The sequence below is a fragment of the Alexandromys fortis genome, unplaced genomic scaffold (assembly GCF_014885135.2).
Source record: "Alexandromys fortis isolate MF-2015 unplaced genomic scaffold, M_Fortis_MF-2015_v1.1 scaffold_16, whole genome shotgun sequence".
NCBI lineage: Eukaryota > Metazoa > Chordata > Mammalia > Rodentia > Cricetidae > Alexandromys > Alexandromys fortis.
Genome location: NW_026067893.1, coordinates 3,451,217 through 3,478,188, shown reverse-complemented (window position 1 = coordinate 3,478,188; position 26,972 = coordinate 3,451,217). Strand labels below are relative to the sequence as shown.

The following is a 26,972-nucleotide window of genomic DNA, read 5'->3' as shown; positions in this document are numbered from 1 at the left end:
TCAGTGCACAGATTTTGTCATCTGCTCTCAGCTGTATTTCTTCTCCTTCCTCACCTTTCTGCTGGGGTCAAAGTACACGTATCTTCTACATTCTTGTCCAAGTCAATGATACTCAAAATTTGGATCATGGCAGCCCCCACAACTCTGCTTGTTATACAACACTAGGAATTTCTTTTAGATGACGTGAGTCTGTTAAGCATGTAATTTTCCATGAAACCGGAGCACCCATCTTTTCTTACCGTGCCCTCGCCCACCATTACATTCTTGGGAATGTCGCAGCAAATCTCCAAACAGCTTTCTTAAGCATAAATAAGCCATAGCTACTGATCTCTTCCCCGCTCCAGCCTCTCAAGGAGGAAGTGTGTTACTGTACCGTGACTTATTCAGAGGGAGATCTGCACGTAGCACATTGCCTGCTATTTACATCTGGCAGTGGAAACTAACTCACTGTGTGTCTGCTGAATTCCAGAGCAGAGTTGGATTCTGTTTACTTACTGTGATCACTGTCTTGCTAACAGAGTCTTTATATAAATGTTTATTGAATTATTAACCACATTCTTGATTATTATAATCGCCACTTCTTTTTTTATATATACAATTATTTTACTAGGGACTTCTAGAATCTTGCTAATGTTTATTTATCATTTACTGAATCTCTCTTCAATTCTTTTGGACATAGAAATATTATCTAAATTATGTTATGTAGGGTTTGGTTGTTTTTTTTTTGAGACACAGTCTCACATGGTAGTCCAAACTGGCTTTGAGTTTGTTATCCTCCTACCTCTGCTTCTGGAGAGCTGGGATTACAGGCATGGACCTCCCAGATCTTTGTCAACGATCCACAGGGAGGCTCCAGGTCTAGTGTCAGCCTTTCTCCTGTACACTAAAGGGTTAACCCAGAAAGCTTGGTTTGCTCAAAACCTGACCATTCCAAGAAAAGACTGGCCCTTGGGAGAATCAACTTCTGATCCTTTGAATATTCCATCTGACAAGAATATAGTGGTGTCTCAGGCCTCAGGCTACAACAGCATCATCTTAAACTCTGGTGTCCAGAGACTGACTACATAAGAACAGTCATGCAGAAACCTTTTTAGGAGTTCCCATGACAAAGCTTCCATCTCAGTGCTAGGAGAGTTAACACTGTGCTTGCTCCTCTGCTGAAAGAAGAAACTTGAGATAGTGTCGACCATCAACTTTATCTCTCACACATTTCAGTCTGTACCCTTAAAACAGCAAACTTCAACTGTGAGTTTTAGAGGTTTTCTGAACCCCAAGTCTTTCTCATGAATCTGTTCTGAATTGTTTTGGGGGACTCCCAAAGTACAACTGACTCTATTGTAGTCATGTGCCCTTGGTCAAATTAGCCTCATTTAGGTTCACATTCCTCACTTATAGAATGGCTATAAAATCATCATCATCATCGTCATCACCACCACCATCACCATCATCGTCATCATCACTGTTTTGTGCTTATATACAAATGGAAACACTCCCTACTAGAGGGCAGAGAATGTTCATAAGACTCAGGAAGTAAATAAACTTCACAAGACCCAGGAAACTTCTAAAATTTAGAGCCACAAGGCTTCTCCCCAAGGTTAACCAAGTAGTAGCAACTGGTGGGGAAAGGAGACTCTGTATGTCTGTCTGTCTGTCTGTCTTTCTCTTTCTCCTTCCCCCCTTCCCCTCTATCCTTCCCTCCCTCTCCCTCTCCTCAAGCACAGCTACCTGCCAGTTGTGCAGGGAGCTCCAAGATGCAGTTTTCATGAGTTTTCACTCACACTGCAGCGGGCTTTCTGGTAAGGCAGCTGCCTTAGAGTCACCCACGCTCATGTAAGTCACTCTAATAAATTCGCTAGCTCCACTAGGCTCAACTTAGGATAGGTTTTGGTGTCTGGTACTGGTGCCCTACCTAAGGGGGACAGGAAGTTAGTTGCTCACACCTCCCCAGGAAAAGTCACACAGCATCTGCTTGGCAGTGAAGTTGCGCTACCAAGTTATTCTCCTGAGAATTATTACAGAAATGCCTGGGAAAAGCTAAGTGTCCGCATGGAGCATACACCTACCCAAGCCTGTCTCCTTTAGCAGTCTCTGTCATGAGTTCCCGCAGGCTCCATCTTAGGACAGAATTCTCTAGAGCAGAGTGCTCACCTCAGGTAGAGCAGGGAGAGCTCCCGTTCAGTCTTTCCCCCTCTAGGACACTTTCTCTCTCTTCCCCTTCCCATTTCCACCCCAAAGCATTCTTGATGGAGAAGATTCATCATCCCCCATCTTTGCCTTTTGGCCTTATGCGGTACAGCTATCTCTTTCTTGATCTTTTGCTTTGGTTTCCTCTGAACATCTCTGGGATTTCTTCCCATTCTTGGATCACTGGATGTCAGCTTGTTTTGGCCTAACTTCTACATATCTGTGATGCTCCTGATAGGAGCCTTTGTTCTCTCTCTTCAAAATAAAAACACTCTTCACTTAATTTTAAGTTTTATTTATTGCAATTTTTTTCCTAATTACAGGAATGTAAAGCCCAAACCAAAACCATACACACGTTTATACCTCAGGAAGCCCACCTAAACGTCTTCAATCCCTCAGCCCACAGCCGAGCTTCCTTTGCGCAGCCAAACAGATTTCCTTACTTCTCTTGCCCTTTCTTCCCTATTAGGAGAGTTTTCAGTGGCAGAGGCAGGGACAACATTTTAAAGAGTTTTCTAGCCCTTTTTATTTCCACGATGGAAATCATAAACAGATGGGGCAGATACATCTGGCTCGTCTCTGAACTTTATAAACACGGGCCCTTTCTCGAGCCTGTGATGCAGATCTGAGCATCCGCAGCTTTACCTTCCGAGCTGTCAGGAACACCTTCCTGGGTCTCAGTTTGGAGACTCAGATTGTAATGGCCTCAGAGTGCCCTCTGTGCCCCGCTGCCTGTGGCTCCAGAGAAGAGTGTGTACCGACACCTCTGGGAAGAAGAAGCTTCCCCAGGCCTGTGTGTCTATGTTGGGGATCAGAGCAAAGGCCCCAGGAACCATGGGGAACCCAGCACTATACTTGGATCTGGTTGATTTTTTTTTTTTTTTTTTTTTTTTTTGGTTTTTCAAGACAGGGTTTCTCTGTGGTTTTGGAGCCTGTCCTGGCACTAGCTCTTGTAGACCAGGCTGGCCTCGAACTCACAGAGATCCGCCTGCCTCTGCCTCCCGAGTGCTGGGATTAAAGGCGTGAGCTACCACCGCCCAGCAGATCAGGTTGATTTTTAAAAATCTTACCCATAAACAACCTTTGGTGAACCGTGGGGCGGTTGACAGCAACAAGACAATTTATCTAGAATGTTAGAGACTTCAGTTTGTTGGAGACTATTTTGAGATATGGTGGATTAGTTAGTTTTCTATTGCTGTGACGAAACACATGACCAGGGCAACTTATAGCAGAGTTTATTTAGGCTTATGGTTCTAGGTTGATAAGGGTCTGTCAGGATGGGGAAGCAAGGTAGCAAGCAGCAGGCTGAATTAGGGTGCTGGGGCTCATATCTTGAACCACAAGCAGAAAGCAGAGAGAAAACTAGGAGTAACACAAGGCTTTTAATCTCAAAGCCTGTCTGCAATGACGTACTTCCTCCAGCAAGGTCACACTTCCTAAATGTCTCTGCACAGCCACCAAGTTGTTAAACATCTGAGTCTGTGGGTGGTATATCTCAGACAGAGGTGTGCGCGCGCACGCACACGCACACGCACGCGCGCACACGTACACACACACACACACACACACACACACACACACACACACAGGAATGTAGGGTTTGGGGGGCGGTTTAGTTGTAGAAGGGTGCCCATGGGACAGGAAGTGAATCCTTCACCTGAGTTTCACAAGTTCGGTGTTTGTGTTGGGTAGTTCACAACGGCAACTCCAATAGCCCCCTGCCTCGAGGAACTAAGAAAAGTTCAGAAACAGAGATAATAAAGGAGAGATTCCAGGGGAACTCTGAGCAGCCACAGCAAGCCCTTGGTCAGTAAGGAGAGACTCCGGACTACAATTCCCAGAGGGCCTTGCGGCCCAGCCGGAGGAAAGGGGGGGGGCTGATCAGGCTGCAGCTCGTGGGTCATCTGTGTGCGCCTCCCGGTAGTGGGTGCAGGCTGTGAAAGCATGGCAGCTGCTGAGGCAGAGGTGGCGTCCCCTCCGATTGCCGACGCAGCCTCTGACGCTACAGAAACAGCCACAGTGGTAGCGGCCCGAACCAGTTCTCCAGCCCAGGTCTCCAAGGCCGCCCTGGCTGCTAAGCTACTGTCGCTCAGCGGCGTGTTCGCCGTGCACAAGCCCAAAGGGCCCACTTCAGCCGAGCTGCTGAATCGGCTGAAGGAGAAGCTGCTGGCAGGTACTGCAGCCCGGGTAGGGACCAGGTTGCGGCGTTCTCCGCTGCTGGGCAAGCGCCCTGGGGTTTTAAATTTTATCTTAGTGTTTGTTTATATTTATTTACCGAGTGACTTAATTTTCGCGCTCACGGCTCAAGCGAGAAAAAGAGCGACTGCTGAATTAACTTTCTCTGGACAGAAACCAGGTCAGCCTGGATTGAACTTAAAAAGCTCAGACTCTTACAACAGCGGCCACGTGAGCTCACGGGAAGTATGTGTGTGTAGATTGGGGCCCACCTTGCACACACAACTTTCCACCTACGTGCAGCCCAACTCTGTGGTTCGATCCCTGCCAGGGTTTTTGTTTGGCTCCTGTGGATGAGTCCCACCAAAGGAAGCGCTGACTTTCTACCCCCAAGCCACTAACTTAAAACTCTATTTTAAAAACTCACAGACTGAGTTAGCAGGGTCTTAGGACGTCATCTTTCACCTTTTAGCAGGAGCGAGAATTCATCTTTTAATCAAAAACGAGTTCCCAATCCCCACATTTGCAGAGGTTGTGATTCTGAACACCTGGGATATTTTTGGGAAATGGCCCTCTTAAACCGTTGTTCCAGATTCCGGTGGAGTACTTTATGGAACATTAAAATAGAAGCTGGCCGCTTTTCCAGTCACACTTCCTGATGATTCGTGTGCACTGCGAAAATGTTAGAAAAAGTTAGAAAAGCCCGGTAGAGCACTTAAAACTGTGGCGTGAACAACAAATAAAAAAAAAACCAAAACCTTAGTTTGGTTTTGCATGTGTACATACGTGTAGCACGCATGGATGTGTGTGTGTGTGTGTATGTAGGTCTGAGGTGATGACAACCATCTTCAGAGATGGCTTTCCATCTTCCATGCTGAAGCAGAGTACCTCTCTTGAACCCAGGGCTCGCCAGTTAGGCAAGTCTAGCTGCCCCGCTTGCTCCAAGGAAAATCCAGCGTGGCTCCCTCGTGTGGGCATCAGGCTTCAGTGCCATGTGGGTGCAATGTTCATGTGGGTGCTGGAGGTCCTGACTCCGGTCCTCATGATTCCGTGTCGAGCCCTTTTTACCCTGATCCTCACATTACTTGATCCTCACATTAGGCTGTATCTTTGAGTCCTGTAGAGACAGGAGATGAAGGGTGGCAGTCTCTTCCCTTAACTAGGCTTGCAGTCTTGTGATTTCTGCAGGCTTCAGTCACGGGGACCCCAACCGTAAAATTATTTTCGTTGCTACTTCATAACTGTAATTTTCCTACTGTTTTGAATCACAGTGTAAACATTTGATATGCGGGATATCTGCTATGCGGCCCCTGTGACAGGGTCGTTCAGTGGCGGAGAACGCTCTCTTAGAGGCTCCTCTTGCTCCATTCGTGTTCCTCCAAGTATGGTGATGTCATGTCTGGTGACAGGGGGACTGCTTGCCTGGTCTCGGGATTCCGAGCCAGTGGGACGGTGTCCTGCTGGGACTGGTGACCTGCACCCCCCTCGGAATGTGGATGTGGCCTCTGCACTCCCACGGTGGCTGCCTTTCTCCTTGTCTCTGCCCTGCCCTCTTTTCATTTTCTTTCCTGTGTTCTGTCCCCTGGTGTCAGTTGTTATAAAGCGGGTTGATGGGCTGAGGGACAGGTACGGTGTGACAGTTGTAACAGTGAGAGACAGGGAATGGCGGTTGTCATCATGGCGGGAGTATGAAATGAACCGGGCTGGGACCCTTCAGGTCCCCAGTGTGTCACGGCGGCTCCTCGGTGTCTTTGGGGCTCTCCTGACGGTGGGAGAGGATGTGTCTCTGACTCTTTAGCCCGCCCTTGCAGACTCTCTCCTCATATTGGGCTGCTTGTCCTGCCTCCATGGGTTTTTACCTTGTCTTATTATATCTTGTTTTGTCGTGTTTGGTTGCTGCGTCTTGGAGGCCTGCCCTTTCCTGAAGGGAGGTGGAGGGAAAGTGGGTCTGGGGGAGAGGGGAGAACGGGAGGAGGTAAGGAGGGAAACTGTGAGATTTGTTTCTTTAATGAATGGAAAGTTTTGTCATGAGGACAACAAATAAAACCAGGCCGAGAGCTCAGCACAGGTAGACGTAGCCCAGTACGAGATGTGCTTTCAAAGTGAGGAAGGACAGAGGAAATTGGGAATACTTAGAGGGGTTAACCGAGGACTTTTAACTAACAGCATATGCCAGCCCCAAGCTGTTGTCATTTCCTCTAACTATAGGAATAGTCCTAGAATTCACTGAGTTAGTGTAAATATAGACTCACTTGAAATTGTCTTCCTTGGGGCCAGAAAGATGGCTCCCGCAGGTAAGAACATTGGCTGCTCTTCCAGAGGACTCAGGTTCGATTCCCAGCAGCCACTGGGGTCTCATTTCCATTCGTAGCTCTAGTTCCTAGGGCTCTGATGCCCTCTTCTGGCCTTTTTGGGTATTGCGCATATATGGCGCACAGGTATACATACAAGCAAAACATTCACACACAGTAAATGATAGATAGATAGATAGATAGATAGATAGATAGATAGATAGATAGATCGATCGATCGATCGGAACGTAGGTAGATTTGGGCACTGCGTGTACATGGCACACAAGTATACATGCAACCAAAACATTCATTCACAGTAGATAGATAGATAGATAGATAGATGGATGGATGGATAAATAAATAAATAATAAATAAAATAATTTTTTTTTAGAAATGAGTTCTAGTTTCTAGTTGACTAATTTTGGAATACTCTTGTAAGTGAGCAAGCATCTGGTCATCTGTGTGTGTGTGTGTGTGTGTGCGCGCGCGCACGCATATGCGTGAGTGTGGGGGCAGAGGTCACCTCGGGTGTCGTTCCTCAGGCACTGCTCACATTATTTGAGGCATGGCCTGTCACTGGCCTGGAACTCACCACGTAGAGGTCAGCAAGCTCCAGAGACCCTCTTGTCTCTCCTTGCTCAGCTCTGTGATTATATATTCATGTCGCCACACCCAGGTTTCTTTTACGTGTGTCCTGAGGATGGAAGTCAGGCCCTCAGGCTTGAGTGGCAAGTACTCTACCAACTGGGGTAGTCCCAGGCCTGGCTGTATGTGTTTTGTTGTTTTGGTTTTTGAGACAGGGTCTCACCATGTACCCTTGGCTACCCTGGGGCCCGTTTGTTTATTTATTTATTTATTTATTTATTTATTTATTTATTTATTTTCGAGACAGGGTTTCTCCGAGGCTTTGGTTCCTGTCCTGGAACTAGCTCTTCTAGACCAGGCTGGCCTCGAACTCCCAGAGATCCGCCTGCCTCTGCCTCCCGAGTGCTGGGATTAAAGGCATGCGCCACCACTGCCCGGCTCCTGGGGCCTGTTTTTAAACTCAAACTTGTTTCTAAAAGCGTGCACCACCACACTGAGCCTGCTGCACCTTCTAAGTGGTCCCAGCCTTCCACTTGGACTGTATTTATTTGAAGAGGCCTTGTGGTCTTCCTCGTTCCTCCTGACTTGTCTTGGTAATTGTTCTTTTCATCACTCTGGCAGAAGCTGGAATGCCTTCCCCGGAATGGCACAAGAGGCAAAAGCAGACATTGAAAATTGGGCATGGAGGGACGCTGGACAGTGCTGCACAAGGAGTCCTGGGTAAGGAACATGGAGGAAGGTTGATAGCACTCTCCTTTCACACCAGGAGTGCTGGGCAATGCCGATCCAGTCGTCTGAGGCCCTGGTTCTGCAGACACCGGGAAGGTTCCAGTTACACTGCTTCTTCTAGGAAGCCCTGGAGCGGTACAAAGCACACAGCCCCACACAGCACACAACACACAACACACAGTACACACAACAGCACACAACACACAACACCACACAGCACACCACACACAGCACACACAGCATACAACACACAGTACACACAACACCACATAGCACACGACACACACCACACAGCACAGAGAATCATCACCTCTTCCATGTGTGCTGGGCTCTGAGCAAAGGTTTGAATTCGAGAAGCGTAGTAGCGTGGGCATGGCTGCCGTCTGGGGACTTGGATTATAGGAACAATGGCTCCCTTTCCTGTCATAAACAGGGTTTGCTGTTTGACCCTGTGGGCTTCTGCTTTCCTTTAGGAATCTGGAATTCTGTGCCATCACCCAGGCAGGGGTGCCTGGGTGACCATTTCTAAACACCAAATAAAGCGTTGGTTTACTGTGTTTCTGACGCTTCCCAGAGAGAAGCATTGTACATGTCATTATTGTTGAAGTAGCGAGCCAAGCGTGTCCCCTAAGCAGGAGGGAGAGAGGTCAAGGAAGCCGGACTGGGGATTTGATCTCACTAAGTCATAAATACACTATAGATAACAAGTCCTAGCTATTTACCAGTCTTTGGGCATGGGAGAGTTGTGGGGCTACTGAGAATTTCAGCACAGCTTTGGGGGAATTGCTGTATCTAATGCAATCTCAGATAGTTCTCTCTAGAACTTAAACCCGACAGCTCTTGAGGGGAAGCCTTTCGTTTCTCACAGAGTTATAGGTTCAGTAGCTTGTGGAAGGAACTTGGTCGAGAAAAAAAGTCATTTGTCCTTTTAAATGTCCTGTTTTAAAACTCCGGTAGAGGTTCTGACGTCTTCCCTTTATGGACTGTTAAGGTGTATGTCCACGGGTTAGGGTGGATTTTTCCTCAGATTGCACCCATAGGCACAGGAATGCATATATCAGGCTTCCCGTCACCTCCATCCCCGGTACTAGAAACAAACCTTTATTCTCTGCACGGCACTGTGCTTGATTTAACCCTGAGCGCTGGGGTTGAGGGCTGGCACCCCCATACCCAGCCCCATAAAAGCTCCTCTGAGAGGACAAAATAAAATAAAGGCATTGATGGAAAGGGGAGGAAGCGCCAGGAATTCGAGGGGCTTCCTATGGGGCCCACGTCAGTCTGTCCTGGGCTGGGGTTCAGGTGGACTTGGGGGCTTGTTTTTCCTGTGACTGATGCCGGGGGTGTGTTTTCCTGTGGTTTATGTACTATTGTTTCTTTAGGTCAGGTTTCTGCTTCCCCTACCAGTGAGCGTATGGCTGGAGGGGATGATGGTTGGTGGCCCCCCCCCCCCCATACCCCCAGTCACTCTGCGGTCCATTCCCTTCATCCCTCTGTGACGTCCCTGTGTTCTTCCTCCCTTTCTCTCATCCTTCCCTCTTCCCTGTCTTGACTCTGTTCTTGCTACATATCACATGGGACAACTTTGAGTCTGCCGTCTTACTGGGAAGTACTTTATGCCTTTCAGAAACTGCGTTCTTTCTGTATTCATGGTACAGATTCAAGACATAAGGTGAAAAGTCAGTTTGCAGAAAAAATTAGGGATGAACATACATATCAGGAGAGCCTGCAGACTGGGCTAATAGAGCTGCTGCCTGGTGTTACCTCATCTTCACCTCTAGGACCCCTGAGCGTGTTACGTTACATCACAAGGAACAGCTAGAGCTGATGTCGCTGCTCAGATGACTAATAACATTATCCCGGAATTTCCAGGTAAGCCCAGTGATCATCTTTAAAAGCAGAAGAGGCCAAGGAAGTCAGGACATGGCAGTGGAGGCTGCCGTGATGTGATTGCTGGCTTTGAAGAGGGAAGGGACCAGGAGCCAAGGGTGTAAGCAGCCTCTAGGAGCTGGACAAGGCAAGACATTCCCTTGGGGAAGCTGAGCCGTGGCTTCTCTCCCCGAGAACCACAGACACAGCACAGCCTCGCAGTCCCCAGACCACATTTCAAACAGATGTGCATCACTGTCACAGCCTGTTGTGACCTGCTTTAGATTTCTGGCCCGAGACCCAGAAGCCAGGGCTGGGTTGCACAGCAGCAAGAGGAAACTGCACACTTCTGTCCCCGGTTCCTCAGGATGGAACTCAGTTTCTCCTGATCACTTTACGTAGGTAGGTTTAGCTTTACAGGTATAAAAGCACAGGGGAAATTTCCAGAAGTATCACAGACCGCATTTCTTCTTAGCTCCCCGTTCGTGAGTGTTTTTATTTACTTTTATTTTGTGTCTCTGGCTGATGCCAGAAGAGGGTGCGGGGTCCTCTGGAATTAGAGTTACGGTTGGCTGTGAGCTGTCGTGTGGGTGCTGGGAACTGAACCCAGGTCCTCTGGAATTAGAGTTACGGTTGGCTGTGAGCTGTCGTGTGGGTGCTGGGAACTGAACCCAGGTCCTCTGGAATTAGAGTTATGGTTGGTTATGAACTGTTGTGTAGGTGCTGGGAATTGAACCCAGGTCCTCTGGAAGCGCAGCCAGAGCCCCTAACCATAGAGCCATTTCCCCAGTCCCTGCCCAGACCTGCTCTAAAACTGGTCTTTGCTCTGTGGTTTTCTATCCTTTTTTTTTTTCCTTAAAGATGTTTAGTTAACAGAAATATTTCTCACGATAGTTTAAGAAACTGTGAAGACACTTTGTAAACACTGTTTTTCATGTCTCCGTAACAGCAAAAACATAGTTATGTGATCAGTTCTCCGTGAGGAGACTGAGGTCCTTAGCAGAGCTGTTTTATAGGGCTGGTTTGGTCAGGGCTAGCACCTTGCCTTTGCTTGGTTCCTGAGTGACTCCCAGGACTGTAATGGTTCCGCTCGAGGCGATGTTACAGAATTGGATGAACAGCTATGAGCTTCCAAGTGTAGAAAGCTTTGGAAATGCCGCATAGTGTCCTCGCCCATCCGCAGGTGGTGCCGTCTCCATAACCAGAGACTAGCGTGCTGGGTGTGACATAGTGTCCTCGCCTGTCCTCAGATGGTGTCCTCTCCATAACCGGAGAGAGACTAGAGTGCTGAGGTGTGACATAGGCTTTGAGATAATTTTTTTTTTAATAAAAATTTTCAGTAAGTAAAGAAAATTTGGAAACTAGAGTAGTAATTGTGAGAAAAGCCTGTGTTTCATCCAGCCTGTACTCCACTGCTGTGGAATAATCCTTCTGTGCACTGTGAAATGTGTTGCTCTCATTGTTAATAAAAAGCTGATTGGCCAATAGCTAGGTGAGATTTTCAGGGCAGAGAGAATGCTGGGAAGAAGGGGGTCTGGAGCCAGATGCGGGAGAGGCAACACGGGAAGTTCACAGATGAGGGAAATGAGTCTCGGGAAAGACACGAGGAGAAGCAAGGTGAATGCGCCCTGTTGAAGGAAGGCACTGCCGCATGGCAGAGGGCGGATAAGAAGTGTGTAAGAGTCAGGTAGTAACAAGCCTGAGCTGCCGGCTGAGTATTTATAATTAATACTAAGTCTCTGAGTGATTATTTGGGAACAGCTGCTGGGACACAGAGAGATGCTAACTGCCTACAATCCACGTTTCCCAGGCCCATGTCTGCCTTCTGTAACTGCACTTCCTGTCTCCCGTGCCGACTTTTCCGGGCCCGACCGAGACTCCTGCATGTGAGTCTCCCTGATAGGCTGCAGCTCTGATGGCCAGACCAGACCAGTCTTACTAGTTCTGCACGTTTACACTCAGCCCACAGGAGGATTTTGCATGATCTAATGCGAGTGCAGGCCTTGGGAATGGGATGGGAGAGTCACCACCAAGTAAAACTGCAAAAGGCATCCCTTGACTCTTCCTCCAGCCCTGTTCCGCAGGGTCCCGGCTGCAGATACTCTAACTAGATACCGGTGCTGGACCCGATTCTGCTTCCACTAACGACCTCACTTTTCCACCTCGGTTCCTCTTGAGTATTAAACGAGAGGGCTAATCTGGGTGACTCTCAAGTGTCTCCTTGAAATCTCCTCATCCCGGACCACCTAAGTAGACTGGAAGCCGTCGTCACAGGGCAGGACGGAAGGCTGGTGAAGCCCCGCCCCACTCTCGTATCTGAATATTTGCGCACGCGCCTTTCCTGCCAGCCGATGGAAGCCTCTTCTGGCCTCGGCTTTCTGGGCGTTCTGTCCGTGTCCCTGCTGACTCTCACACACTATGGCTCTTCATTTAGCACTGTTCGCCCGTTAGCGGGGGCAGCAGTTTTAAGCACTGTGATTGCTCCCTGAGACCGTACTTTGCTTCCCCTGAGAAGACAAGCTTCAAATCAGGAAATAGTTCTCTGGCTTCCTTCTTGTCCTCTCAGGACTGTGTACGTAGTAGTTGCTCAAAATCTGTTGATCAGGGCCGGGCGGTGGTGGCGCCCTCCTTTAATCCCAGCACTCGGGAGGCGAGGCAGGAGGATCTCTGGGAGTTCAAGACCAGCCTGGTCTACAGAGCTAGTTCCGGGACAGGCTCCAAAGCTACAGAGAAACCCTGTCTCGAAAAACCAAAAAAAAAAAAAAAAACAAAAAACAAAAAAACAAAACAAAAAAAAAAACCTGTTGATCAGGGATTCATCTGTACTTGATCAAATGATATTGAATCTTAGTTGCTATCATATGTTTTTGCCTCATCGGCAGCATTAGCAAGTGCTGCCATTTCAAGAATATGGAGCTACTGAAGGCAGGCGGCCTCTGATCTTCGTTCTTGAACTATTATGATTCTACTTAGAGATGCCGGGCCAATTCCAGGGAGTGGCGTAGGTGTTCGTGTGGAGGCTCAAAATTGCGAGCCTGTTTCCATCCTGACAGAAGGTCAGGATGTGCAAGCATACTTTTGCTCCTGCTTTTGTAATTGGAAGTTACCTGCCGAAGGGCTGCCTTCGGGATACTTGATCTTGGGTAGCTTTACTGCCTAAACAACAGAATACCAATGACTTGATGTCTCGAAGTGTTGAAGCAATTAACTGTTGGAGTTGTCCTTTGTATCATGTTAAAGACGTCTTTTGTTGCCTCCTTCCCCCTTCTGAATTGGGTATAAAAGTGTTTGGAAAATTAAAAGTGAATGATTTCAGTATTCACTGGAATGCCCTTCAGGTACTATTTTATGGTTTCTGTATTATTATTTTTCATGCATCTTTGTATTCTTTACTTATATTTCTAAATTCCCACACCCCTACCCTGGCAAGAAGTGTTTTTGTCAAGGCTGGTCCCCGACAGGTCAGGGGACCTGGGGTAGACTTTAGGAGTGAGTTGAGACCTGAGCTTATTTTGCAGGTTGAGTTTTGAATACTAAGGAGCTGGGCCGCATGAAGGTTTGTCAGCTGTGCAGTGCACAGTGAGGGTTTCAGAACGGTTATGATCTGGTCTGGGTTAGAAAGGACGCCTGGGATGTGGATGGGCAGTGATTGGGCTGAGGGGGTGGGGGTGGCAGGGCTGAGGAGGCCACACAGTTGGTGTGACCTTCAACTCCCCCTGTATTTCTTGAGCTGTGAGAAGCTGGCCAGCATTCATAATCTCTACAGGCCTCAGTTTCTTCACTCTTTAATTTTTCTTAAATTTTCATTTATTTTTTTATTGTTTTTATTTTTTTTCCAGTCCCCTCCTATTGAAATAAGAGCGGCGGCCGGGCTGCGTCCCCAACACCCCGGCTGCTTGGCTAGCTCATGCCCGAAATAACAACACACAAACTGTATTCATTTAAGAACTGCTTGGCCCATGGACTCTAGCCCTTACAGGATAATTCTCACACCTGGACTAGCCCATTTCTAATAATGCGTGTAAGCACCCCAAGGTGCGCTTACCGGGAAGATTCTAGCCTCCGTCCATCCAGGGAGAGTGGAGCAGGGTGTCTCTCCGGAAGCAGAGCAGAGTCTGACCTCACTTCCTCTTCCGCCCAGAATTCTATTCTGTTTACTCTTCCCATCTATGTTCTAAGCTATGAGGCCAAGCAGTTGGTTTATTATAATTAACCAATTACCTTCCTCCATCACCCTCCCTTCCTCCCCTCTCCCCATGCTCCCAATTTACTCAGGAAATCTTGTCTTTTTCTACTTCCCATGTAGATTAGGAGTCTCTTCACTTCTGAGGTAGAGACAATGACTTAACTTACAGGGACTGAGCGAGGTGATGACTGGAAAGTCGGAGTGGAAATTAAGGGCAAACTGCTCTACACACTGAAGATGATCTTTTTCAGCTCACCAGCCATTTTGCTGTTTCCTCTGAATTCTGAATTGTGCAATTACATTATATTCTTATGGTAAATACTTGGATCCTTACAAAATATTGCTTGCTTATATAAAAAGAAATTATTAAATCCTCTCTAATATCCCTGGTGAGCTGTGGTGTGTAAGGTTAAGTTATGGACTATTTGTTAACCAGGCAATAATGTGTTACATTTCTTAATGCTGCGTTTATTAACTATGTAAAAATGTGTTTCATTTCTTTATGTTACGTTTGTGAACTATGTAAAGATGTGTTACATTTGCGTTAATTAAATAAAATTAACCTGGACTCAGAAAGGTGGGGTTAGCACCTGATTGACAGGAAGAAGCAGGGAGGAGCTTAGTGTAGGGTTTTTGTTGTTGTTTTTTAAATTTTTTTTATTTTCTATTTAGTTGGGGCAGTGTAGAAGGGTATGTTTCCAGGGCACCAGCAAAGAGAAAGTTAGCCAGTAGCTCTTCTAACTCTCTGAGCTCACAGGTTTTCTCCCTAACTTTGAATCTTGGCTTGTATTAGAACGATAGAGATTTAGTAGTTAGAGCTATCTTTAGTGGCAGCAATGTGCCTTTGTCTGGGGAACAGAATACATCTTAGTGGCCGGCTGCTGGCAGTTTAAAGCAAACCCAGTGTAATGAAGGCCCAACAACAACGAGTCAAGTTTGAGAGCAGAGGAGGACAGCGCTGTGCGGCTGGGCTGGGCTGGGCTGGCTGGACGACAGGAGTGGTTCATGTGGCCCTCGTTCCAGCTATAGCTTCTTTTCGTCTCGTTGGCTGCTTAGCTGTGTTTCTCTTTCTTGATTGTGTGCTGCCCACTACTAATCATCTTTAATGGTTCGTTAGCTACGATGATGGCTTTGGCTTTGTTTAGTAATGAGTCCAGTCAGGATTTCATCAGCCCACTTGAACATGGCTAATTGTACCCCGTCTCTTTTATGGTACCATATAAAATTCCAGTGCATCCTTTGGGACTGCTCTGAATCTCCGTCCTGTAGTTGGCTGGGTTAGGCAGCTGCTGTGTTTAATGTTTGGGACTGGGAAGGTACTCTTTTCTCTCTTTCCCTAGTCAGAATTTCTTAGTTGCCCGACATCTTCTAGCTGGATTAGTATGGAGCTCGAATTCTGTTAACTTTCCAGCCTTGCAGTGCATGGGCAGCAGATGTGAACAAGATGTGCAGGCGTGTGACGATCTTTGCCGTCAGAAGAGATTGTCATACTGTTTCTTTCTTTCCTAGTGGTTGGGATTGGAAGAGGAACAAAAATGTTGACCAGCATGCTGTCGGGGTCCAAGGTAAGTCTGTCAGAATGTTTCTCTTCTCAGAGACTGTCTCTTCCTGTTGTTCGACAAACCACCATGACCAAGGCAACTTATAAAAGAGGCCGATTGGACTTACAGTTCCGAGAGGTTAGCTTCTATGATGGTGGAGTAAAACAAGGCCACAGGCGGTTGGAGCAGCAGCCCAGAGCTCCAGTCTCAAACCGTTCACACTGGGAATGGCAGGAGTCTTTGGAAACCTCAAAGCCCACCCCCAGTGACCTCCTCCAACAAGACCACCCCTCTGACCTCCTATTTTCCTGTTCCACCAAGGGAGGAGCGAGGACTCAGAGGGGGTCATTGTCACTCAAACCACCACAGTGACCTACGTGCTGAATTTCATTAATAAAAACAAACAAATAAGAAAACCCAGAGGACTGAGAGGTGGTTCAGAGGTTTCAAGTATTTCTTGCTTTATAGAGAACCTAGGTTCCAATCCCAGTGCCCATATGATGGTCACAGCCAGCCATAACTCTAGTTCCTGGGGCTCTGTCACCCTCTCTTGGCTTTTGAGGGCAACAGATACTCATACATACATGCAGATGAACCATTCATATACATTAAAAAAAATCTAAAGTCCCTCAACCTTAGTAAAAAAAACCAATTGCCAGACATAAGACATAGTGGTATAGGATTGCAATTCCAGGGCTTGGGATGCTGACATAGGAACATTGTCACAAGTTCAGAGCCAGTCTGGGCTACATAGAGAGCCCTGCCTCAAACATGGAAAGAGAGAAAGAAAGAAAGAAAGAAAGAAAGAAAGAAAGAAAGAAAGAAAGAAAGAAAGAGGGAGGGAGGGAGGGAGGGAGGAAGGAAGGAAGGAAGAAAGAAGGATGCACATGGACAGTGTCAATGCTTGTAAACACAGGCTATGACTTGAACAATTAGACTAAACATTTTTAAGTATTCTGTATTTGGATTTCTTAGTGATGAAAGGAATTTATAGATTATAAATCCCACTTGAAGATTTTGTGTTTGTGTGTGTGTGTTTGTGTATACACACACTCATGCTGGTGCTCCTGTGCCTGGCTCTTCGCGGGTTTGGGGGGTTTGAACATTGTGTTTGCACAGTGAGGGCTTTACCCGCTGAGCTGCCATCTCCAGGCCTGGTTGGGTTTTTTTTTTTTTTCCCTTGGTATTTTTATAACAACAGAACCATTTTGTTAACTGTGTACTTTTTAATGAAAATATGCTTTATCCGGTAATTGTGAAATGAAGACACTGAGGGTTGCTCAGAGAGCGGCTCAGTGGTGCTTACTGTGCAAATATGGAAACCTGATTCAGATCTTCAGCTCCCAACATAAGATGCTGGCCTCGTGGCGTGTGCCTGTAACCCTGTGGTTAGACAAGGGGATCCAGGAGCTTGCTGTTCACCCAGTGTAGGCAGAGCAGTGAGTTCCAGGTTCAGGGAGAGACCCTGCTAAAAAAGATAGGGTGGAAAGACACTTAGGGGACGATATTCCAGAGTCAACCTCTGCCTCCACACACACATGCACCCCGCACACTCCTACACACACACACACACACGCACACACACACACACATGTGCACGCACCCACAGAGACACACAGCAGAAGACAGCAGGATCCCTTTCAGATGATGTTAAGGTGTTTGCCTGTGAAGTGGCCTTGACTAAATCCAAGTGTACTTCTCTGGGCACTCGGAGAAGAAAGAGGAGGTTGAAAACCCATGAAGCCACTTGGGGTGTTCCGCATGGTAGAAGAACATTGAAGAGAAAGTCAGGATGACGGTGTTGTCAGCCCATAGGCCTACACGCCCCACACAGGTACAAACAACCCACACATCCGTGAAAAGCATTCTGTGTACTCACACATTGCTCCTGAGCCCCACCACGCCATTCACAATCTGTTTCAGTCACAAGTTTTTGCCAGCTGCTTTGTTGTTTTTTTTTTTAAAAAGATACAGTCTTTATTTCATATTTTTATTAAAAAAATTTACTTTTCATTTTACATACCAGCCCCAGTTTCCCCTCCCTTTCTCTCATCCGCACCTCCCCTCTTCCTATCCCCATTCACTCCTCAGGGTGGGTAAGACATTCCGTGGGGAGCCCATTCCCTACAGAGGGATACCTTGCTCAGCTTTGATCCGGGGTGCAGGGAGGTGGGCTTGGTCCGGCCTCATGTTGGAGAGACTTAGCTGTGTCTGAACTACAAACTGTAAACAATGGCTGTTTAGTAGGGGGGATAAGGATTATATTTATTTTTTGTACTATTTGCTCTCCTTTAAAAGTTTTACAATAAAAACATCACTTCCGTGTGGGTAGCAGAAAGGCTACTTACATTAGTAATTGCTGAGGCGCCCCAGGCTGACTTGGCTGAGGTCAAGGCCTGTTTGCTGCTCAGCTCCGCGGAGTCTCCAGCAGTACAGCGCTCTGGTCGCTGGAAGAGTGCACTTGTAAACTCCGGCCTGTTCCGGGAAATGAGGACTGGGGGTGCAAACATTCGGTTCAGGTTTTTTTGGGTAGAAACCCTTTTGGTGTTCAGCTAGAAATGCCGAATGTCACAGAGAGGAACCAGGGATCCTCAGATGACTGTAACGGAAATAGAACACCAGGTGCATCTCGTCACAGAAACCTAATTTTGGGCTTCACAGAATTTTGGATCAGGCATTGATGTTCGCTTTTCTCCCACTTTTGATTTCGTGTTATTTGTTAAAAAGATAAGTCATCTTATTTTGACTCGCGTGTTGAAGATTGCGTTTTTGTTAGAGATAGTAACTATTAGTAGATACTGTTCCAATGGACTGTGTTCTTTACTCTGTGTGCTGCTGTGAGAAAATACACAGCAAAAGCAACCAGGGTTTCTTAGGGCTCACGGCTCCTGGGTTCAGTGCGGTAGTCGGAGCAGTGGCTCCTGCCACAGAGAGCGGAATTCTGATGCTCAGCTGGTCTCCCCCTTTTACTCGGGCTAGGACCTCAGCGGTGGGAAGATACAGCTGCACTGGACTCTCCCCACCCGGCTTCACCTAATCTACACAGTTCTTTACTAACGGGTCCAGACATCGTGCTTCCAATTCCCGTCAAGTTGGCAGTAGAGATTAGCTATCATATAGACCGCAGTAAATTTACTTTATTGTGAGACTGTATTCAAACATCTATAAAATATCAGCAAACATTTTCATTGAATAACGCCAATCCTCTATATGATGGGCCTTTGTTTGTTTGAAGCATGTACACATTCAGCCCCATGTGGCCAGGACTGTGCCTGGCCTTGAGCTCCTGATCCCCCTACCAGCTCCCCCGAAGTGCTGGGATTAGGTGTCGCACCACCATGTGACTGCTACACTCCCCAGTCCCTGGTGTGCTAAAAGATGTGAGCACAGCCTCTGTCTCTGCTCATCCGCTTCCTAAATGGGCAGGTAGATTGTCACTTGTATCACACATGCTTGAGACATTACACTTGTGTGTAAGGCGGACATGCTCCATTTCATCCTAGGGTGGTGGGTGCTGTGAACCCTCACACGCCGGGCTTAACTGGAGGCCTTGCTCTTCTGACATGGCTGACCATCTTCCTGCGGTCAGGAACCATCATGAGAAGTCGTTTCTTCTCGGTACTTTCATATAGTCACTCCCCATTAACAGGCGGAGTGCTGGATTTTGTTTTCTATTTTATTGTTTTGTTTGCTGGAGGGAGAGTCTCACCATGTAGCCTGGCTGTCCTGGAACTCACTGCATTCTGAGTGCTGAGATTAAAGGTTTTTTAATTCCGCCATTGGACTCCTAAATAAAATCTTCAGGCCATCTACTGTTCCTAATGTCTGTGAAGAGGGAGGCTATCCGGACATCCAGATCTTTTCTTGCAGTTTCTTACTCAGGTCAGGTGTTAGAACCAGGAGGCCTAGCTCAGGTCCTTATGTGGGCTTTACTTTTCCTGGGCTCTTGCTGCTCTTGGGTCTTGTGTTGTTGTTTTTCACTGCTCTTTTGAGGCTATGTGTGTGATATGTGTGAGAAGCATCTGGTCTTCCTGACAGTTGGTCAGCACACAGAGAGCTCCGTGAGTAGTGTTCTTACTGCTCCCAGGAGCTTCATGTATCATCAAGTCCTTTCACTCTGAATTGCAAGCCTGCTAGATTGCTTTAATGTCAGGTTCCATATACACCCGAAGTCAATTTTATTCAAACAACTTATTGACTACAGTTACTTTTTTTCTTTTTAAAATTTCCTGTAATTTCTCAAACTATAGAAAAAACATTACACACCAGAAAGAAAAAGCTATTTTTTTTTTTTAAAGAAGAGGTCAATTTCTCCAGACAAAAATTTCACACATTAAAGGATTTGGGGTGTAGATAGATGTGGTTCTCAATATAGTTTACATGCCAGGTCACAGAGCTAGTTCCAGGACAGCTAGGGCTGTTACACAGAGAAACCCTGTCTCGAAAAACCAAAAGAAGAAGAAAAAATGAAGGGGTTTGATAAGTAAAGGGAGGAAAATCCGCTCGTTCCAAGGTGAAGGACATCTAGAGTCCAGAAACCAAAATGCGAGCACAAGGCACCCAGCTCAGACATGTTACATAACAGACCACTGCAGATGCATTCAAAGCACAGAATATAACATCATATGTGGCAGTTTTCTATAAGTGTAGACAGCTGTGTTATTCCCCCACCCACCCCGTGTGCATGCTGCTCCGTGTACACGTGGAAGCCAGCGGTCAGCCTTGGGTGCCTTTTCTCAGGAGCCATGCGCCTGGTGTTTGAGACAAGACCTCTCATCAGGACCCAGCGCTCACTGACTAGGTTAACCTGGCTGCCATCGAGCCCTAGGGGTCCACTTCTCTCTGCCTTCCAAGCACTGGTCTTCTACACACACGCCACTGTGCCTGGCTTTTTATGTGTGTTCTGATCCTCCCGGTGTAGCCAGCGCAGAGCCGTCTCCCTAGCCAGTGTCCGTGCTACCTGTGAGAACACAGTGTAACTGCGCGAGTCACTGACCATTGCAGATGCTGAGTCATCTTGTTTTCATGGGATGGTGATTGTTCTCCATTGCTTACCGGGGACGGAAACTGTTGTTTTAAATTCTTTGCCTCTTCTCACGAGGCACTTATTACTTTCCCCTACTTTAAGATGAACTGATTCAGAAGCAATTAAGATGTACTTAAGCACTTTACCATCTGTGATGGAGCGGTAATTGCCACCGTGCCAGTTCGCGTTTGAGCCTCTGCTCTTGCCGCTTATCCTTCTGTGCCCTCCCTGTGGGACGCTGACTCAGGGCTGACTGCTGCGAGCTGGGGAGAGAAGCTGTGTCTCAGGGGATGGGACTGGAGAGAAGCTGTGTCTGTCTCGGGATGGGGCTGGAGAGAAGCTGTGTCTCAGGGGATGGGACTGAGTGTAGGGTTCTAAGGAACTAATTGTTTCCAGTCCTGATGAAACTTTTAAGAGGCCATTTGCCGTCATGTCTGCATATTTGTGGAAGTTACAATTTTTAATATTCTTTTCATTTTTTAGTCCTTTTACTAGCACAAGCTTATCATTAATAAATTTGCATTTCTACAAAATTCTTTGAGGTTCTGTTCCAGACGGGGTCTCACTAATGTAGCCCTGGCTGGCCTCGAACTCACAGACATGTGATTGCCTTGCCTCCCAGGCCCTGAGATTAAAGGGTACGGCACCACAGCTGGCCTGAGTGTCTGTAAAAGTCACAGGTGCAGATTATTTTCTCCAGGAGATTATAGTCCTTTCCTCTTTCTTACTACTCCACATGAAACACCCAACAAAAGCAGAATTTGCCCCCAAGAGTGGCGGATAGACTGCACGGCACGGGTGTGCCTCAGCTGGTGGATACACTGCCATGGTGCAGGTGTGCGTCAGCTGGTGGGTAGACTGCATGGTGCAGGTGTGCAGCAGTTGGATTAATAATCACCAATGATACTAGGTATTTGAACAAGTTTAATAACAAAACCAGACTCACGAAACCAAGGTTCCAGCGAAGTAGCCAGCGAGACAGGAAGGAAGGGGAAGGGGCGTGCAGCATCTGCGCGCCTAATTTATCAGTCAGACCACGCCCGAGGGCAGCCCGCCCCCAAGGGGAGGGCTTATCCCTACACAGGTGTGCGTCAGCTGGTGGATACACTGCATGGTGCAGGTGTGCGTCAGCTGGTGGACAGACTGCATGGTGCAGCTGTGCGTCAGCTGGTGGACAGACTGCATGGTGCAGGTGTGCGTCAGCTGGTGGACAGACTGCACGGCGCAGGTGTGCCTCAGCTGGTGGACAGACTGCACGGCACACCTGCATCAGCTGGTGGACAGACTGCACGGTGCAGGTGTGCAGAGAGATGCGGCCCAGGCCTCAGCTGGGATGTCTTAGTTCCATGAGAACTAATGTCCTTCATGGATAGTGATCAATTCTAAAATCAGTTTCCTTTCAGCCAGCTTTGGTGTCAGCTGTCTTTTTCTGAGAAAGCACGCTGCTGGCCAGAGTGCCCCGTTGTACTTAGTGTTCTAACCTCGTGTGACCCAGAGGTTTCCAATATCTAGCTTTGATTTAAATGTGTGATATATTTACTAAGATGGGTGTTAGTGTTTCATGGAATAGTACCAGATCATTTGACTTGAAATCATTTTAATTGTGTGTCTGGTACAATTATTGATTCTTGTGAGCCACGCTATGGTTTATTGTACCGTTCTTTCCATTTGCGGGCATATAATGTCCCCACTTTCTGGAGAGTATCGGTTCTGGGACCTCTGTGGCGACCAAAGTCCATGGGTCCTTGGCTCCTGCTAAAACATGGTGTGATGTACGCGGGCACCTCAGTCCTGCTCAGGCTTCTGAGTATCTCTAGGCAGCCCGTCCTGCAGAAGAAATGCTATGTAAGCAGGTGTCATCCTGGGTTACTTGGGATAGCGACAAGTCTGCACACAATCATACAGATCTTCTTATTTTTAGGATATTTTTTATCTATGGTTGATTGACTGTGTGAATGTGGAATTCATGATGCAGAGACCCGGCTATGCCTGCAATTTCTTTAAAAGCCAGTATGCCCAGTATAAAAATAGTTTTGGAAATTTGTGATAACAGTATGCACATGTAAGCCATGAAGCCATTTTGGTGGGTTTTTTTTTTCCCTCTTGTTGGCTGGTGTGGGGAGTTTGAATGTTTCTGGGCTTGCAAATGCTTCCCACACAACAGAAGCAAACCAACAAGGCAATTTCAGTGTGTTGTTTTTTACCTTCACTTTGTTTTAGGTTGGTATTAATAAAGTTCCCTGTTAGGAGGCATGCCTGACCGTCCTGAGTTACTCATGGCCGCCCTTCTCATTTCCTTTCCTAGAGGTATATTGCCACTGGAGAACTGGGGAAAGCTACCGACACGCTGGATTCTACTGGGAAGGTAACGGACGAGAAGCCATATGGTACGGAACCTCTGATGCCATTTTTCCTTGGCAATTAAAGTTTGTGTGATTGCAAAATGCAGAACTTAAGTAGCATGTGGTAGTGTCTGTTGGTAATCCCAGCCCTGGGAGGCTGAGGCAGGAGGATGGCTACACAGTGAGACCCTGTCCCCAAGAGAAACGCCACAGCAGAGTTACAAACAGCTATGGTGTGCGATGCTTCCAGCTCTCAGTGATCTCTCTAGCTGAGCTCATCACTTCAGACTGTGCTCTGAGGTCCACTGAGTTTCTAAGTGATTTCCCGAGTTTTTGTAATGTTCAGAATTATTGTATTTGTAGCCAGGATTTAGGATGTTTTTCCTCCATGAATGAGTACCAAGACAGGGTTATTATCCTGGTGGATCTGACCTGTGTCATGCCTCTCCTGGTTTTTAAACCGACTTCCCGGCTGTTGAAATACATGTGCCCGAGTTAGTCCTGCACAAGTCAGTGTGTGCAAAGCTCCAGCAGGGGAGAGCGAATTCTCTGAAGGAGAAGGGAACTCCCCAGGGCCCACCTTAATTTGTCTGCTATTCTTTCACTACTTCAAGAAAGGGAAGATAAATGAACTGGTCTCCTAGCAACTCCCACAGCGCAGGAGCTGTTTCTAGTGCAGCACTCGGCGGCGCTGTCAGGGAGTTCACCTGTACTGTGATGTCAGCGACTCTGAGTTATTTGTAGGCTTTCTGGTTTCCCCCGTGTTGACATTAACTCTTCTTGATTTGACTGCAGACAGTGGAATGTCTGCTTCCCTGTGCTTCTGTGTTGATTGCCCTTACTGCGTATTCCGTATTACGCCAGTAGCAAGGACGACCTTCTCTTGTTCATAATGGCTTCACTTGCTCTGCCAATATCTCTGCGCCAGGTAGTAGCTCACTCAGTTAATCAAGCAATATAATGAAAATTAAAACCACTGATTGATTTCCACATCCTCGATGTTGAAGTATTGTGAAATTATTGTTGGAATTGGTGAATGCCGGCATTCCACTAAATCCCCTGATTAGGTGAAACCGAGCTATGACTTTCAGTTAGTGGGGCTTTTAAGGCGTAAGAGGCTTAAGACAAGAGGCGGAGCGGACTTTCAGGGTACGCAGGGATGCTGGCGGCAATGACACCCAGATGAGTAAACCTCCTGTGTCCTCATCCCCATTGGCCAAGCATAAACCGGGACAGGAAGCTTCAGGACCATGGTGGAGGAGGGCCGTGTGGAGGGAGCACCGTGGTGGAGGAGGGCCGTGTGGAGGATTTAATTCTGTCTGCCCTTCCTAACCAGTGCTCGGAGCGTGTCTAACATTTTTATTTGTCACCTCCCAATTAATAATGGTTCAGCTTCCTATCGCGGCTGGAACATAATGGGTGGCACACAGACACGCCACGATCACGCGGCTCTGGTAGTAGCTGAGGCAGAGCGAATGGTCGCGTGGACCAGGGCACTAGTGGCAGAGCCGGGGCAGTTTTAGCTGGAGAGAGAAGTCAGCTAAAGTGGTGCAGTCTGACTACTGATGCACTGGATGGGGGTGGGAAGGAGGCGTCAGTTGTGACCTAGGTTCACGGTTACAAATCTGGTTGGAGAATGCCGCCATTCATTGAGTGGGGATAACTGGGGGGCAGCTGAGAGGATGCTTTCTTCCTAGCCTTAAGCATTTTGGAATCTTAAAAATGTCTGCATTGCCTTTGTTAATCTGTAACTTCGTGTTAAAGAAAGATCAGGGTTAGAGAGATGAGCACCTGAGTTCCCATCCCCAGGACCCGTGTAGGTCTGCGCCTGGAGCTCCCTAAACCTAGAACTCCTAAGGGAGCTGGAGGCAGAGACAGGAGACTCCAGAGGTCACGGGCCAGCTACTTTGGCATATGCAGCGGCAAGCATGGTGGCAGGCGTGGTGAATGAAGTTGTCTTCTAACCTCCGCTTGTGTGCTCCCATCTCATGTGCACGGGGTGGGCACACACGGGCACATGCACACATTGGCACACGCATGCACACACACACTGTCACATATTTTTAAAAAGTGAAAGAAAGCACAGTACATCGATGTGCTGAGTCCTGAAGACCATGAGGAGGGGCTTCCCTCCAGCCCGGACAGAAGCATCCTCCACACAGTGTGCTGACTCCTGAAGACCATGAGGAGGGACTTCCCTCCAGCCCGGACAGAAGCATCCACCACACAGTGCAGTGAACAGTGCTGGAGACCCTGGAGGATGATGGTTCTAGACACTGTTTGTGGATTGGCAGGATTTTTCCGTTTCCTTTGGTAAATCATGAAGTATTTGCTATCTGAAGCCACAGTGGGCACCAAGGACAAGGAGAGGGGGTTTAAACTCTAGCTTCTGCCCTGAGGAACTGACTGCCTGGTGGGGAATTCTGTTTTCAGCCACTCAAGGCCAGGATTCTGTTTCCCTTAGGGTTATCCTGAAATAAAATGCGAAACACAGTGACCTGTCTGCATAAAGATATGTTTAAAGTCACCGTAATGCAGCACACAGTCTATAAAGACAAATCAAAGTAATTTACAGTAAGCGCACCAATATGCAAACGCAAACTCTAGGACACCGAGGGCTCCAGGAAGTAGCAGACATGAACCACTGACCGCACAGGCACAAATCTAAAGTGAGCTCAGGTGTTGTGCCAGGAATCAGTACGTATAAAACTGGAGAAAAATGATTTGTATTGAAACATAAGGTGGCGTCAAGTTCTGGCTGTCTCCTTATATTGACATTTATTTGTATTTAAGCTTTGTTATGAAGTTTTATACAGCGAACAATAGATAAATTCACAGCTCAGTTCATAATCACAAAGCAAACACCAGGTAGCTATTGCCCTAGTGAAGAGGTGGATTTCTTAAATCTCTCCCTCCCTGCCCATGGGAGCTGGCTCCTCTTCCTTCTTTTCTCAAGGTAGACACTAACTTCCCCATTATGGTGATAGCCCATACACAATATGTATCCTTCTGTGCTGCGATTCTCCCGTGTGTATATGTGATATTTATCCCTGTGCATGTGTGTGTGTGTGTGCGCGCGCGTGTGTGTATATACGCACACCTGCTGCCCATGAAGTCCAGAAGAGGGCATTGGATTCCCTAAGACTGGAGTTACAGGCAACTGTGAGCTACTGTGTGGGTGCTGGGAACCAAACCCGAGTCTGCAACAACAGCAAGTGCTCCTCACTGCTGAGCCCTTTCTCCTGCCTGCACTCGTGTGTCTGTTTCTGCTGGGTTTGGCGTCCAGGACTCCATGCTTGGGGGCAGCACTGTTGATCACAGCATGTGCCTAGGCCTCTTCTGTTAACAGACGTGTGGGCTGTTCCCGGTTTGGAACTTCACAAAATATAGCTGTATTTTGTGTTCACTTCTCCGATGTTTACACCTAGGATTGCTAGGTCACAGGGTGGTCAAGTGTTTCACTGCCCTGGAAATGGTAAAATAGTTTTCCACAGTTGCTGTGTTTCCTCCACAGTGTGTAAGTTCCTCATGGTCCATATCCTCAGCAGCACACACATCACGTCAGTGTGCACTCCCGTGAGTGGGCCACGGTCCTCTGACACTGCTGTGGTTTCTGACAGGAGTGGTGTGGGACAGTGCCTTGGCCGTCTTCCTCCGTGCACCTTCCGCTTGGGTGTCTCGCCTTCTTTCTCTAGTGAGATACTGTTGAAATAGTAGCGGCGGCAGGGCTGCGTCCCCGGCACCCGGCCGCCCACATTGCTAGCTTATACCCAGAAATAATTACACGGAAACTGTATTCTTTCAAACACTGCCTGGCCCGGCTAGGTCCAGTTTCTTATTGGCTAGCTCTTATATATTGTTCTAACCCATTTCTAATATTCTGTGTAGCCCACGAGCTGGCTTACCAGGGAGGATCTTAACCTGCGTCTGTCTGGAGCGGGAGAATCATGGCGACTCACCCTCAGCTTCTTTTTCCCAGAATTCTCTTCTGTCTACTCCGCCTACCTAATTTTCTGTCCTATGAGGGCCGAGGCAGTTTCTTTATTA

The 26,972-nt window shown here is 47.5% G+C and overlaps 1 protein-coding gene across 1 annotated transcript in view; it reads left to right on the top strand.

Moving 5' to 3' along the window:
* The first annotated feature begins 4,063 nt into the window (after positions 1-4,063).
* Positions 4,064-26,972, top strand: part of Trub1 (TruB pseudouridine synthase family member 1) — a 36,885-nt gene continuing 13,976 nt past the window's right edge. Inside the window, exons 1-4 of the mRNA XM_050148037.1 lie at positions 4,064-4,357; positions 7,857-7,955; positions 15,526-15,581; positions 22,889-22,970. Of these exons, the coding sequence (XP_050003994.1) occupies positions 4,129-4,357; positions 7,857-7,955; positions 15,526-15,581; positions 22,889-22,970 (466 nt within the window). The 5' untranslated portion in view covers positions 4,064-4,128. The remainder of the gene's footprint in view (positions 4,358-7,856; positions 7,956-15,525; positions 15,582-22,888; positions 22,971-26,972) is intronic.